We start from the raw sequence: 15,455 nt of genomic DNA on the forward strand, positions 1-15,455 counted from the left end.
CTCTCTGCCCCTCCCCAGAGCCACCCACTTTCCACAGCAGCTCTGGCATGATTATTAACAATGACAAACCAGGCCTTTTCTGTTCAGAAGGATGACCCACTGGTATCAGCCTGCTTGAGACAAATGCTTCCCCCCAAAACTGACAACCTAAATTCCAAACTTTTCTCTGATTTATAAATTAAAACTCACAGAAGTTATTCGCTTATTGTCTTACTTGGGGAGATATCCCTTCTTCATTTCCAACACTAAGTACTACACAGATCTGGCCATCCATACTGTGCCTAGCAACAGCCAGAAGCCTTTAAATGTGGGAAAAGAACACACAGCTTTCAGCAGCACCATCCCCAAGCCCAACACTTCCACAGGGCATTTTCCCATCTAAGGCTCAGTGATGATTTTCCCAAACATGTCATTCTTAGACACAACAGTGCAAATGGGATAAATACAACTGGGATTTCAATTTCACTTAACTGGAAATTTCAAATTTCACCTAAAACTGGCATCATGCTAAAAAATCACACAGGGGTTTTGAATTGGGGATTTAGTCTGCAAATTTCTTCAACAGAGTGGCAAATAAAGGGGGGAAATGAGAGCACTGGTTGGCCTAAGCACAGATATTCCATCTGATAGACAGTAGGGGCAGAGGTGGCAATGAGAAAAGGGGTGCTCTGTGGACAACATAAACAAGGACATGTTGTACCCCATCCCTCCCCACTTTCAAGAGCCCCGTCCAGCCACTCCTGTGACCCTAGATGAAAGGCAGCCCGACTGGGACTGGCAGGTGACTGAAAGCCTGGGGACTAAGGGGTGACCCTCAATCATGAGATAGGTCATTCCTGCACTGTCAATGTTCCAAGGAAGCAGGGTCTGAACAGAATGTACTTCTCACTTCCTAAGCACACAGCAAATGTTTCAAGCCAAAACCAGATGACATCAAATTGGGGGACCATGGAAGAAATGCCTGCCCTTAGCTGAAAATCATGCAAAATGACTTCAGAGAGCCCCTCTAGCCCTAGGATTCTTATCACTAGTACTTTTAAAAGCATTAAGAAATCTCCTATTCATAGGGCGCTTGGGTGACTTAGTTGGTTGATAGTTCAACTTCAGCTCAGGTCATGATCTCACCATTCATGAGTTTGAGCCCCACGTCAGACTCTGTGCTGACAGCTCAGAGCCTGGAGCCTGTTTCGGATTCTGTGTCTCTGCCCCTCCCCCGCTTGTGCTGTTTCTCCCTCTCTCAAAAATAAACATTAAAAAAAAAAAATCTATTCAAAAAAAAAAAGAATGGGGACCTGGGTGACTCAGTCGGTTGAGCGTCCTACTTTAAGCCCTGCGTTGGGTTCTCTGCTGTCAGTGCAGAGCCCGCTTTGGATCCTCTGTCTCCCCCTCAGTCAGTACAGCATGCAACTCCTGATCTCAGGGTCATAAGATTGAGTCCCACGTTGGGGTTAGAGATTACTGGAAAAAATAAAATAAAAAAGAGCGGGGCATGGGGAAGAAAAGTGCAAATACACTGCTGTGCTCCCTTAGGGCAACTTCATGGTATGATGCCACCATCTGTGACCTACATCAGGAAACAAAGTACATGAATTATTCATTATGTCATTAGACCTCCACTAAAACAAGTCTGGGCATTTTTGAGAGAGAGAGAGAGAGAGAGAGAGAGGAGTGAGAGAGAGAGAGGGGGAGAGGGAGGAGTGAGAGAGAGAGAGAGAGAGAGAGAGAGAGAGAGAGAGAGAAGGGAGAATCTCAAGCAGGCTCCATGCTGAGCATGGACCCCAATGTGGGGCTTGATCCCACAACCCTGGGATCATGACCTGAGTCGAAAAAGAGACACTCAACCAACTAAACCACCCAGGAGCCCGAAGCACTGCTCATTTTTAAAAACACCCAGCTTGGTGTTAGGTACTTGGATCAAGCTTCATGTATTGTCTATCTTCCTACTGCTCTGATTTGGGGCAAAATCAACAGATCACCTGTGTCCTGCTTGCAAGTTGAGTCTAAAGCTAGGCAGAAAAGAGCCTGAGAAAGCCCAACTGTCATCTCAATGCATCTACAGGTACAAGCCCAGCTCTGGTAGGTCACACATCACTTTTTCAGTCACTTCTTCCACTGGGAGCTGATCGTGATGGTAGCTCTACCTTCCACTTCTCCTCACACCACTTCTGTGACAAACAACCATCACAGGAATGTTTGATGGATGAGACAGGTCTACAGTTTGTTCAACTGCAAAGGTTAACACAGAACATTCTGGTGCCCAAATTTCAGATTCCAGATGCAATTTCAAAATGATATCCTATTCTTTCCATTCCACATGCTAATCTAAAATCTGACATCTCTAGCAGAACTAATTTGCAAAAAGAAAAATACTGGAAGCTGCTCTTTAGAAGCAGTTTAGGAAAAGAGTAACTTAACCTCTCCCTGAGTGTCTACAAAGCCTTCTTTGATAGATACAAATCAAGGATACTTGTTTCTATCCCCTCATAGTAGCAAAGTTAGGTTTGTCATGTCCATGTTACTGATAAACACCACTTCAGACCACTGCGTGCCTGGAATATTTCAGTTAGAAAAGCAATGACGGGGGGGGGGGGGCACCTAGGTGGCTCGGTCAGTTAAGTGTCTGACTTTGGCTCAGGTCATGATCTCACGGTTTGTGGGTTCGAGACCTGCATCGGGCTCTGTGCTGACAGCTCAGAACCTGGAGCCTGCTTTGGATTCTGTGTCTCCCTTTCTCTCTCTGCCCCTCCCCTGCTCACACTCTGTCTCTCTCTCTCTCCAAAATAAATAGAATTTTAAAAAAATTTTTTAAAACAAAAGAAAAGCAATGGGATACTATACCTGAAAAGAGTCCAGAGTTATCTATTGGGCCAGGAAACAGATTGTGTTCACCCACATTGTACATATCCCAGCTGTCGAAGCCCACATACTTCTTCCACTGCTTGAACCACCGGCTGTCAATAAGATACCTAGAGACAGACAAAAATTTACTATACCAGAAAAGCTGAGGTTGTAAGTTTCTGCAACTGCTCTCTTAATTTTTTTTTTTATGGTCTTCCCACCTGAGCAATACACAGTCCCCACTCAGAAACACACTCTTAAGAACAAAAGCTGGAATAGGCCCCACATGGCAGACACGGTCTGGCAAAGGTAAAAAATCCATAAACTGAAATGATTTTTGAAAAAATGAATAGGGGCAGCTGGCTGGCTCAGTCAGTGGAGTGTGTGACTCTTGATCTCCGGGTCGTGAGTTCAAGCCCCACGTTGAGTGTAGAGCTTACTTAAAAATAAATAAATAAATAAATAAATAAATATAAATAATTTATATTTATATTATAATTTATAAATAACTAATGAATAAATAAAAGGAAATGATTGGCTTCAAAAGGCCTTTTTAAATAAATGTTTATTTATTTATTTACTTATTTATTTGAGAGAGAAAGAGACAGTGAGCAGGGGAGGAGCAGGGAAAAGAGAGAGATTGAGAGATTCCCAAGCTGATTCCACACTGTTAACACAGAGCCTGACGCAGGGCTCAAACTCACAAACCATGAGATCATGACCCGAGACAAAATCAAGGGTTGGATGCTTAACTGACTGAACCACCGAAGCACACCTCAAAAGGCTTTTTTAAATGATGTCCTTCTGGGGTGCCTGGGTGGTTCAGTTGGTTAAGCGTCCGACTTAGGCTCAGGTCATGATCTCACGGTTCGTGGGTTCAAGCCGCACTTCAAGCTCTCTGCTGACAGCTCAGAGCCTGGAGCTTGCTTCAGATTCTGTATCTCCCTCTCTCTCTGCCCCTCCCCTGCTTGCACTGTCTCAAAAATAAATAAACATTAAAAAGAAAAATATCTACTACTCACTTAATAAATAAATAAATAAATGATGTCCTCCTATGAATAAAATCTTGTTTGCTAATAAGCAAGTCATTAATTTCATAATGATCTTTATAGAGGTCCTTGTCCAAGACAGTTTGGGTACACTATTTGACATGTAGAGCATTAAGTTAATTTTCTTTCTGAAAATGCGATAACACCACACACTTCAGACTTCCTGTGAGTACCAAAGAAAATATTTAAAAAATGCATGTGTTTCGTATCTATAGACATCTAGGCACAGAGAGTTAGCTCCCTGCATTTATCAAGGCACTTGATAAATATTTGACTAAGACTAAAACATAAAAAGAAAAATATCCCAATCAGTAAAAATCTGTCTTCTGTTTTGTAATCTGACAAAGGAATACTAATCTCTTATCAAATATAGGCATATACATTTTTTCCCAGACTCAGGCCTTTTTAAGATTCAAAAAAACTTCATTTGAAGTCAAGCAACCAGGCCATTCCCCCACACTGTTGTAGTTTGTAAAACTATATTAATGTTTGTAACATTTCTAAGAAAAAGGCTTTATTTTAAAACTGTAAATATGGCACTTTGTAATAAAAAAATCAATTCATAACTTTTTTTATAAAAGTTACGTGTTTAAAACAAGTGTGTGTGTATACATATACATGCATATACAACAGTGTCTAGGTGTGACATATAATAGTTTCTAGTCTCTAGTTATTAAGTTGCTCTGGTTATATTTAAAAAGTATCACTATGCTGTTGGGGTGTGGGGGTGGCTGTCAGTTAAGCATCTGACTCTTGGTTTAGGCTATCATGATCTCACGGTTCATGAGTTCAAGCCCCAAGTCCAGCTATGTGTTGACACTGTGGAGCCTGCTTGGGATCAATCCTGTTTCTCCCTCTCTCTCTGCCTCTCCCCTGCTCATATTCTCTTTCCCTCTCTCTCAAAATAAATAAGCTAAAAAAAAAAAAGTATCACTATGCTGTTTTACAACTAAGAAGGAGGGGGAAATCTCAGGGCGGCGGGGGGCGGGGGGGAGCACAATCATATTGGTGAGTCCTTTAAGTTTTATAGCCAACAAACCTCAGAGATCAGGCAGCTTCCCAGAGGCCGCAAAGATCCATAAATATATCCAAATCTCTACAATGCTCTTTTCCCTCCAAACCCCTTGAACAGCACCCTCCAAACACTTTTAGTGCGTGTTCTTAGTCTATCTCAAATTTCCTCTGGTTCTGCTGAGTGTCCTTCATATATCACCCCTATGCAGGATAATTTCCTCTGCTTGCCCTGCATTTCACAGCTTGGCCAGCTGAAGAACACTGTAAAGCCCTATCTGAACTCCTCCTAATCCCAAGGTTTCCCTTCCCTGCTCAATTTCTCGGTTACTGTAAACGGCATTATCAACACAGCCACAGTTTCTTAAAGACGGATGTTCGTTCAATCAAGTTCAATGCAAAGCCAAGCCCTAGCTTTCTACTCTCACACGATAAGACTACCAAGAAATCTAACTAGTCGAAGTATCTTCTCTTCTACTAAACAATTTAAGAAACCTCTGGTCTCAGACTTGCTCTTCTAAACCCTGAACTTTTAATCTTTTTATCTAGGCTCCAAGCTATCCTCCTCTCCCACTCCGAAATGCTGCCGCCACAATTATTTTTGACATTTACTACCAAAGTAACCTGGAGCTCTCAAACATTTGTTCAGCTTCTAACCTTGGCACCCGCACGGCAGTTTACAAGTAACAAAAGTATCTACTTCTGATATTCTTCTCAACCCAAAAGGCGGGGGTGCCAAATACTGGTTACCCTGGCTTTAACAGTAAGGAACCAGGGTCTGGGAGGTGTGGTCGCCTTCGCTCAAGGTCACACTGCAATTCCTCGAAGGTAAAGGGCTCTTCACATCCTGAAGGTCCCCGTGAGCACCCCCCCCCCCTTCCCCGCATCCTGCAGCCCTCGCCCCCACCGGGTCCACTCTCTGGGGCTCTGAATGGGCCGGGACGACCTTCACTCTTTCCCAGAGGTGATCCTGCTTTCCTCTCCTGAGGGACAGGGCTCAGGACACCCTGCAAGGGTCACTAACATCGCCCCCGCCCGGCCCCTACCCAAGCCGGGAAAGAGGGGTCCGGCCTTAGGGCCAGAGCCCCTGCCCCTGGCCTTGAGGGCGGCACGGCGGGCCTGGCGCTCACCACTGCGCCCCTCGTTGGAGCGTGGTCCTCATCAAGGCCCCGAGCTCCGATTTCTGGGTCTCCGCATCCGGTCGCTCACGGCACCCTCCACCTTCCGCCATCTCGTCCGCGGCCCCGGCCCAGCCGGCCCGGACATCCGCCTCGCGCACGGCGTGCTGTGGACCGCGCCCACGCACGCATGCACGCACGCACGCACACGCGCGCGCGCGGCCTAACCCCACCTCGGGCCGCGGCCTCGACTACCCGCTGGCCTTTGCCTTTTCGGCCCGCCTCTCACGCGCAGCTCCACTCCCACTGAAGCGCGGCGGATCCTGGAGGAGGCCGGAAGAGGAGGCGGGCGGAGGGAAGCTAGCTGCACTTTTCTCCCGCCCTGCGGGCAGCTCCGCGGGATGCCTGTTCCGCACCCTTTTCTCTGTCTTGCCCGGCCGTTTCTAGCTGACTGACGGAAGGCACTCCCTCCCCCACCCCGGGCACACCACCAGGGCCTGCGCTGTTAGCCTGCTCCTAGCTTTTCTTGCTTTCCGCTGGAGACCTTAGGCCAGTCCTTAGCCGCCCAGACTTGGGATCGGGGTCCCTGCCCTGGAGACCCTACAGGGATTTGGGGACTGCCGGGTGCACCAGCGCCTTGGGACCAGGACTCAAAGGTGTGGTGTAGTCATGAACACTCGTCTCAAACAATCTAGATGCCAGAATCATGGCCCACAACAGAATTCCCCAAGCCCACCTCACTGAGCTAGTCAGGGAGACAAGCAGCCGCTGAGGGGCGATAGCACCTGGGGGAAGCAGAGGTCCAGATGTGTTCTCCACATTAGGTGCCCAAGCTGTTTCTTAGTTTTTTGCTGCAACAAGAAGCAGTGTCCTGAACACTATGTTTTCCACTCGACCCTGCATACAAAAAGTACAGCCCTCCTCGTAGAGTGGGAAGTAAGCCCGCGAGGAAGCCAGGCAGCTGGTGTCGAGCAGTTCTGTCCTCCAAAATAAGACACAGTGCCTGACTTCATACAATCTACTGGAGAACAGATCTTACACAGACCCAGCGTCACACTGTGTGTGGTAAGTGCCATTAGAGTATGAATAAAAAAAAAAAGGGGGGGGGGATAGGAAGCAAAGACTGTAGAACCCTGAGCTGTGAAAGGCAGCCTTTGGCTTGTGTAACATTTGAGTGTGGTCTTAAGCATAGAAATGATGGTGCATGTTACAGGAAGTGAAACTACAGGAGTCAATTTCTGGAACACGCAGGGCAGTATCAAAGAGTGAGGATTAGACCAATTAAGCTGGAAAGAACCTTCAATCTAAAGCTAAAACAGAGGCCAGAAGGGCCACATGCTCTGCCTTAAATGGCCCACAGATATTATAAAAGGTTTCAGAGCAGAGATGAAATAGCAGCCCAGAGAACTGTTAAGAACCTTTCACTGTAGAGATGGCAATGAGGGAGGAGAAACAGATGAGCCATGTTTAGTGTTGGGGACGGAGGAGGGAGGACAGGCTTGGTGAAGGTGTGGTAAGTCATTTGAACAGACATAGTATTTTTATGTTGGGTTTTGGCTAATTGAAATTAGCATGAATTCAATTTGCACTAGCTGGGACAGCTTTCACGTATCATCTGGTAACACAGGCCTCTTGGCAGTTGGGTAGATAGGAGGGGAAAGTAAATTTGGAATTAAAACTGCCTTGAATAACCACATGGCAGTTAATCCCCTGCAGATAAGAGTTACCACGACATGATAATTCTACATCTGGGAGTCAACCCTGACAACCTTGAGTGCCCTCCTGTGAAAGTTCTTTGAAATTGTTAAAAATGTTGTTTTTGGAACAACTGTTATTTATGGAAAAAGAAAGTTGGGTTATCAGAACCTACACTAGAGGGTGTCTGCTTCTCTCTTCTTTTTTTAGCAGTTTCTCCTGTACCATTTATGGTCTGGGTCAGAGTCTTAAGGAAGTAGGACAAGTCCTCAGCACCACTAGAAAAGGGGACAAAACCTAATTATAAATATGAAAACTTTGGAAAACCTTTTTAAGGCAGGATCTCTTCAGTGCTATTAAATGGCTGTAAAAACCATACACTAATTATGGATGGTTCCTTATACTAAGATTATAAAATGCTAATAGTTAAAATGCAAGGAATAAAGTGAAACTTCACAGTCAGAAAATCATTATCTCCAAAGTTATTAAATGTTTTTAGTGAGTTTGATTAAAATGTTAAAGATTGCAGGGGCACCTGGGTGGTTCAGTCAGTTAAGCATCCAACTTCAGCTCAGGTCATGATCTCATGGTTGGTGGGTTCAAGCCCTACATCGGGCTCCGTGCTGACAGCTTGGAGCCTGGAGCCTGCTTTGGATTCTATGTCTCCCTCTCTTTCTGCCTCTCTCTCAAAAATAAACATTTAAAAAATTAAAACATTTTTTTAATTAAAATGTTAAAAATTGTGAACTGGAAACTATCAACATCTGCCCATGTGCTCCTGCTGTTGTGGGTGACCTGTGGATTTGGTAGGAAGTGCATGATTCAGCTCAGGAGACACCCAGGCACCAGGGCTGTGTTCTCTGTTGGGTCTCTTACCCTAGGGAGAGGTTTAGGCCTAGTAGGGCACTCACTTGGCCTCATAACCAAATCCCAGAACTGAAGGACACACCCATTGCCATGGAAGCTTGGACTGCAAGAATAGGAAGGCAAGCAGGAAGTCAGCTAGAGGGAACAAACAGGCTTGTATTGGACTGTGATGATCCAACTGAGAGTTTGTAATGTCTGAGTGTGCGAACTTCAAGCTTTATCTGATTCCAAATCAAAAAGTTCTTGCCTTGGCTGGCAGTATGGCTTGCTCTACACCTAACTGCAGTTGGCCCTCCCAGCTTAGACTTGGTCCACACTTGGCCAGCAATGACAGAGACGTGTGGCAGTATTCACAAATATATTGGGCAGCTTTTGGTTACAGGTCTCTTCGGGGAGAAATACATACATATATATATGTATATGTGTTGTTCAACTTAGTATATGTATATACACACACACACACACATATATATATATGTTGTCTAACTTAGTATATGTAGGTATTTACCATTTACTTATTTTTGAGAGACAGAGCACAAGCAGGAGAGGGGCAGAGAGAGAGAGGGAGACAGAATCTGAAGCAGGCTCCAGGCTGAGCTGTCAGCACAGAGCCCGATGTGGGGCTCCAACTAACAAACTGTGAGATCATGACCTGAGCCAAAGTTGGACACTTAACCCACTGAGCCACCCACGTGCCCTGGGAGAAATATTTTTGTTTCCTTCTTGTCTGTGCTTATTTAACCTGCCCAGAGGACCGTGAAACAATAAAAGATTCTACAAATACATTTTAGAAGAATTAAATACCTTATCAGTGACATTATAACCTCTGTTATAGAAGGATTATATTACTGGGGAAGGTGACAGAGGCAAAGACCTGAAGGAATCTCAGAGAGGAACTAGGAATCACCTTTCCTACATTGAAGACTCATGCTATTGGATGGATTCCATTCTGGTTATGCCACTATTGGTGACCAGCCCTGATTGGGCATGGAGGGTATGGCACCCTGAGCCCAGGTGTGGCCAGTGTCCTGTCTTCCTCCTCTAATTCTTTTTTTTTTTTTTTTAAGTAGGTTCCACACTCAACGTGGGGCTTGAATTGAGGACCCTGAGATCAAGAGTCAGATGCCCTACCAACTGAGCCAGCCAGGCCCACCTCTTCCTCCTCTATTACCATTGATGTCTTAGCCATACACAAGTATTTAGCTGTTAATCGTGTTGTTTGCCCTTTATACAGAGCAAATTCTCAATAGGCATTTCTTGGATGAAATGAATGGAAGAATATCAGATACAGCCATTTTTTTCATTTCTCTAATAATCTATTACATACAAGTACTCACAGCCCCTATCCTCCAGGGGTTCACAGCCAGCATGGTTGGGGAAGATGTTGTCACATGTAATTACACTTTGTGTGTTGTGTGACAAAGTGCTCCAGGAACATGGAGGGTGATGGTACAGGCACATTGCTGGGAAGGAAAACTAAACAACTAGTATAGATAGGGAACCAAGTCATGCTGACATTTCCCTTGGCCTATGGGCACGTATGATGAGTCTGCAAGGGATGCTCAGGGGACCAGGGTTCCTTTAGATTCACCCACATATGTACACAGGCATAGTTACATTCTGGGGACAGAGGAGGCTGGGGTAACAGGTGCTTCCTCTGCAGGGAGACTTGGATTGCTTCCATTTACCTCCCTGTGGAGCTAGGTGGCCTGTAGGACTCTTCAGCACCACCCAAGGTGGGCTACACATTCTCCTGGCTACTGCTTGGACTTTAGGCATTTGGATGACATGGGAGTGTTTTGTGGTCTCATACTCTGGCCTATCTGGCTGCAACTAATACTAGGACTGGGGGCAGGGGCACTGGAGATGGGGTGTCTGTCTGTGAGATGAATAATGGAAAGACTGCTGGGCTTCTGCTTAGCACATCACTGTTATGTCAGTCTTAGCTCTGAATGCAGCTAGAATAGCCATCAGCAAGCTGCCTACCTAGTTGATGATCTTAGTTTTGCTTTCTCACATGACAAATCTGGAGTTCAGTTCTTGGGGAGGTCAAAGCTGAAGGATCTCGGGGCTCAGAGTTTGCTTCTCTATTACTCCTAGGGTTAGGGGCTGGGCCCATGAGCCCTTACTCCTTAGGCTAGAACTCCTATTTGTGCTCCCAGCTCCCAATTCATAGTTACTGATGCAAAGCATGTATCTGGTAACTTGTGTGACTAGCTGGAGCTAGTCTATTTGCTCTTCTAGCCTATTTGGTGATTGTAATATAATAAAAATTTGCCAAGTTCAGGGTTCTTTGGCAGGGATCACTGTCCATTCTTTATAGGTCCATGCTGGGTTCTCTTAGGGAAATCTTTAGGCAGTGTTTTCACTTAGTATTATCCAAAAGTTTAAGCTTAAGAGATTTATTGAACTGATAGGGACAGGAATGTTTCTCTGAAAATAAACTTGTTTTACTTACTCATTTTTTTATTTTTAATAAAAATTTTTCTTTAATATTTATTTTTGAGACAGAGAGAGACAGAGTGCAAGTGGGGGAGGGGCAGAGAGAGAGGGAGACTCAGAATCTGAAGCAGGCTCCAGGCTCTGAGCTGTCAGCACAGAGCCCGATGCAGGGCTTGAACTCACGAGCCATGAGATCATGACCTGAGCCAAAGTCAGACGCTTAACTAACTGAGCCACCCAGGTGCCCACATTTTAAATTTTTAAGAAGAAGCTAGTTTTTGGGTGCCTGGGTGGCTCAGTCGGCTAAGTGACTTCAGCTCAGGTCATGATCTTGCGATTCATGAATTAGAGCCCCATGCACTGATAGTGCAGAGCTTGCTTGGAATTCTCTTTCTTCCCTCTCTCTCTGCCCCTGTCCCCCCCTCCAAGAAATAAATTTTTAAAAAATGCCTTAAAAATAAATTAAGCTAGTATTAAATGTTGTTTGTGGAACTACATTGAGACAGAATGAGGAAGTCATCTCATAAAGGGCTAACTGCAAGAAGTGTCTAACTGAATTTTATCAGATTTTTTTTCAATTTTATTGGTGTTTTTTTTTTTTTTAATGTTTATTTAGAGAGAGAGGGTGTGCACAAACAGGGGAGGGGCAGAAAGAGAGAGGGACTCAGAATCTGAAGCAGGCTCCAGGCTCTGAATTGTCAGCACAGAGCCCAACATGGGGCTTGAACCCAGGAACTGTGAGCTCATGACCTGAGCCGAAGTCAGACACTTAAAAGACTGAGCCACCCAGGTGCCCCACCTCTCAGTTTTATTGAGGTTTAATTGACCAATAAAATTGTAAAATATTTAAGGTGTACATCATGGTGGCTTGATGTACATCTACATAAGCTTATCAGGTTTAATGCTTTAAAAACAAAACAAAACAAAACGAATATTTCTGGAAAAACTGCTAAAATGGAAGCTTCTGAATTTGAGTAACAGCAGGGTCCATTCCCTTCTCAAAAGGTCTGTGGCCTAAATGCTATTGCCTGCTCCCAGATCAGTGTTCTGCAGCCATTTTAACTAAAGGCTAGGACCTCAGGAAGGCTCACTGGGATTCCTTCGCTTACTTTTACTTGTTCTTTTAAGCTGCTGATTCATGACAGGGTGGGGTGGGTGTAGGTCAGAGCCAGTAGCGGTTTCATGGTCGGTTTCATGGTGGAATGATAAGGAATGTGTATGTGTAGGAGTGTGTGTTTCTGTGTGTTGGGGGGAAGATGTCTGGTTTCTTGGGGAGGAAGAGGTGGTGTTAACTGGCTTTATTCTGATTCTTCCTGAAGGAGAGAGTTGGAAAGGATTTTCAATTATGGGAGGCAGGCAGCTTGAAGTCCTAGGAGGATATGCCAGCCAGGGTCAGCCACACTGAGAGCTCATAAATTCCCATCCTTGGCAGCCCTAGGCATAAACTGAGAGGGAAAAAAAAGTGGGCAAGTAGGAGTGAGTCACCAGGCAGCTTGGGGGGAAGAGGTTGAAGTCAGTGCAGAAAGCCCTGAGTTCTCTTGTAGGAGCCAACCAGAGAACGTGGCCTGGGCCACACTGACTGAGCCTTTACAGGAAAGGGGAGAGTTGGAGCAGAAAGTCTGTGCTCAGATCCAACTTACAGGTAGCCGAGTAGGACTTATAGGTCCTAAGTCCCCAGACTTTCCAAAGCGGTTATCTCTGGATGTGGGCCATGGAACATGGTGATTCTTGGGGGAGGGGGCTATGTTTAGCTCCTAGAACAGGACCTGGCCTATCTTGGGCACTTGGTTATCTGGCTTCAGCTCCTGCTCTCCCCCTGAAACTGTACTTGATGAGGAATACTCAATCCATAATCACTTGCCCCAGTAACCATTCTTCATGAAATATCCCTTCTCATGGCTCCTTGACTCCATTCTTGTTGTCCCAGCTTGCCTGTTACCTGACCCAGGGTTTTGAATCCAGACCTCAGGCCTAGCCCCCACTGCCTGACTTTTTTCTTGCTACTGTCCCCAGGTGATCTCATACTCTCTGATGGCTATTTACTGTCCCCTTGGCTAGACCTTTGTTTCCAAGCCATACTCCTTTTCTAAGCCTCTTGTAACCACCTGCTCCAGATACTCCATCTGCATGTCTCATGCAAGATGTCTGAATCTGAACACTCTCCTCCCCAAACTTCCTTGCCCTTGTGTTGTCCAACTTAGTCAGTGATGCCACCTTTTCACCTCAGACTCTTGCACACCGTCCTCCCTGTCTGTCCACCCTCCATCAGCTCATTCCTCAGCTGACTGCTTCTTGACCTTTTCAGCTTCACACTCATTTCCTCCAGGAGGGAAGCATGATCCCCCCTAATGGGCCTGGCTCTCCTGTTCTCAAAGTACCCTGTACTACCTCAGAGCTTTTAGTAATTCTATACTGTCTCTTTCTGGCTTCCTGAGGACTGCATTCCTGAAAGCTAACAGAACACATGGCCTTGGACTGAATGATGAGCCCACATTCTGGACTGGGTGACCCTGCTAACATGTTTCTGCATCTTTGTCTATCCAAGGAGAACCTGCATCCAAGCCCTACAGAATCCCCTGTACTGGTGATAGGATGTGCTCCAGATCAGTCTCAAAAGATTGACAAGCAGAGCCAACAGATGGGAGAGATTAGACCCAAACCACACCTGAGAAGCAGCAGCTGGCCTGTGAGATAAGCCCCTACCCTGAGCCTGACCAAGGACACAATTCCAACTGTTAAGTACCATGCAGCACATGGTCAGAAGGGCCAGTTGTACACTCTTTTCTCACTCTGAATACAGGAGAGGTAACAACCAGTAAAGGCAGCATCAAAGCAGACATAAATAAGCCTGGGTTGCAACATGCAAAGATCTGACAAAGTAATGGAAAAGAACTTTGTAAAAGTGCATGGGCTTACAACTGTGTAAAATGGGTGGGCCTGACACCTGAGAGAGGCCACAAATTCTGAATGTGAGTGTGAATCCAGTGTTATTTTTTTGCAAATGTCATTTCATGCCTAGCAAATACAAGGAGAGGCCCTACTGAATATCCTGGCAGAGGGAAAAACACTGGGACAGGAGTCAGGCTTCCTACACAGGAAAGAGTGGATTCCACACACTGCAAACAAAAGCATAGGAAATTCAGGCTTGGCTAAAACAAAGGCCAAAGGAGTGAAGGCTTAAAGCTCACAGCCCTATAACAATGAGATTACTAGGAAGGTGTCCCCAACTAACAAAGGACATACACTCAGTTCTGCTCATATGTAACACTTTATTAGCGAAAAGCCTTGGTTTGGGAAAGGAGTGCTGGGATGGATAAGCGCCCAACTCAGGGGATTCTTCTGGAAATCAGGCGTTCCTCTATGCAAATTTCGAGGAAATGCCCTCATGGATGAAATCCCCAGAGGGCAGTGCTGTGGCTGCCAAGCAGCAGGGATAGGAAGGTTGCCCTAGGCACAGCTGGGCCCCTGGGACAGCAGGGCTTCGATGTCAGGCTCAATGTCGATGGTTGGAAAGCGGCGGCTGTACCTGCGCACAGGCACACCATCTGGGCCCACCAGGAACTTCTCAAAGTTCCAGGCGACGTCGTTGCGACACACTGGAGACCAGGTGATGAACTTCGGGTCGGTCATGAGCGCAGTGGCGTCGTCACTGGGGGCAGGCAGAGCCTGGCGCAGGAAGGCGAAGAGGGGGTGCGCCTGCGCGCCATTTACCTCGCACTTCTCAAAAAGCGTGAAGTTGGGCTCGAACCCGCCGCCAGGTCGGACGTACTTAAGGGAATTCAGGATCTCTTCGTTTTTAGCGTTCTCCTGCGTGAGGGAAGAGCAGCTAGAACCGGGGCCGCGAGGGGAGGGGAAACGTTCGGACCGCAAACCAGAAGTTCCTCGGTGAGTTACAATCCCTAGGCGGACCTGAAACCCAGACGGGACAAAAGCAAGTGGCCCGCCTCTCTGCTGCCAGGGCCTGCGGCTGTGCGGCCCGCGCGCCCGCTGGTGCTCCCAGCCCGGGTTGCACGCCCACCCCGCTCTGCCCCGCGCGGCGCACCTGATGCCCGAACTGGTTGCATGGGAAGCCGAGCACGACCAGGCCCCGGGGCCCGAGGCGCCGCTGCAGCTCGTTCATCTGGGTGTAGTCCCGGACCGTTGTGCCTCAGAGCGACGCCACATTCTCGATGAGCAGCACCTTGCCCCGCAGGGAACCCAGGCTCATGGGCTCCCCGCCGGCCAACGGGCGTGCAGAGAAGGAATACACGGAGCGCGGGGCCGCTGCGGCGAGGGCGGCGGCCGCGAGCGGAGCAGCGCACATGGCGGACTGTCGGACAAGAGTGCAGTGCACAATAGTGCGGAGCTTCGGCTTGGGACAGTGCTGACTGTGGGGTCACGTGGCAAAGGCACTTTCCGGCAGCTCCTCCACCCTCGGCCCCGCCTCATCCGGCCT

General features: G+C 46.8%; 2 protein-coding genes across 8 annotated transcripts in view; both read right to left on the reverse strand.

The window, feature by feature from the left end:
• USP4 (ubiquitin specific peptidase 4) overlaps positions 1-6,184 on the reverse strand; it is a 47,677-nt gene extending 41,493 nt beyond the window's left edge. For 2 of the 7 annotated variants that reach the window (XM_042929348.1, XM_042929346.1), the window contains exons 1-2: positions 6,029-6,178; positions 2,839-2,966 (exon numbers count right to left, since the gene is read on the reverse strand). In XM_042929348.1, coding sequence (XP_042785282.1) covers positions 2,839-2,966; positions 6,029-6,129 — 229 coding nt within the window. In that variant the 5' untranslated portion in view covers positions 6,130-6,178. Of the gene's footprint in view, positions 1-2,838; positions 2,967-6,028 lie in introns of all 7 variants that reach the window. The other 5 variants (XM_042929350.1, XM_042929351.1, XR_006199834.1 and 2 more) reach the window with 4 other exon arrangements.
• An 8,085-nt stretch (positions 6,185-14,269) lies between these two features.
• GPX1 (glutathione peroxidase 1) lies at positions 14,270-15,392 on the reverse strand. The gene is made up of 2 exons (XM_042929355.1): positions 15,063-15,392; positions 14,270-14,827 (listed from the first exon to the last, which is right to left on the reverse strand). Exons 1-2 carry the CDS (start codon positions 15,321-15,323, stop codon positions 14,468-14,470), a joined length of 621 nt encoding a protein of 206 aa, XP_042785289.1. The 5' UTR covers positions 15,324-15,392; the 3' UTR covers positions 14,270-14,467.
• Between the last annotated feature and the right edge of the window lie 63 nt (positions 15,393-15,455).

Source organism: Panthera leo, chromosome A2 (genome assembly GCF_018350215.1).
Source record: "Panthera leo isolate Ple1 chromosome A2, P.leo_Ple1_pat1.1, whole genome shotgun sequence".
Lineage (NCBI taxonomy): Eukaryota > Metazoa > Chordata > Mammalia > Carnivora > Felidae > Panthera > Panthera leo.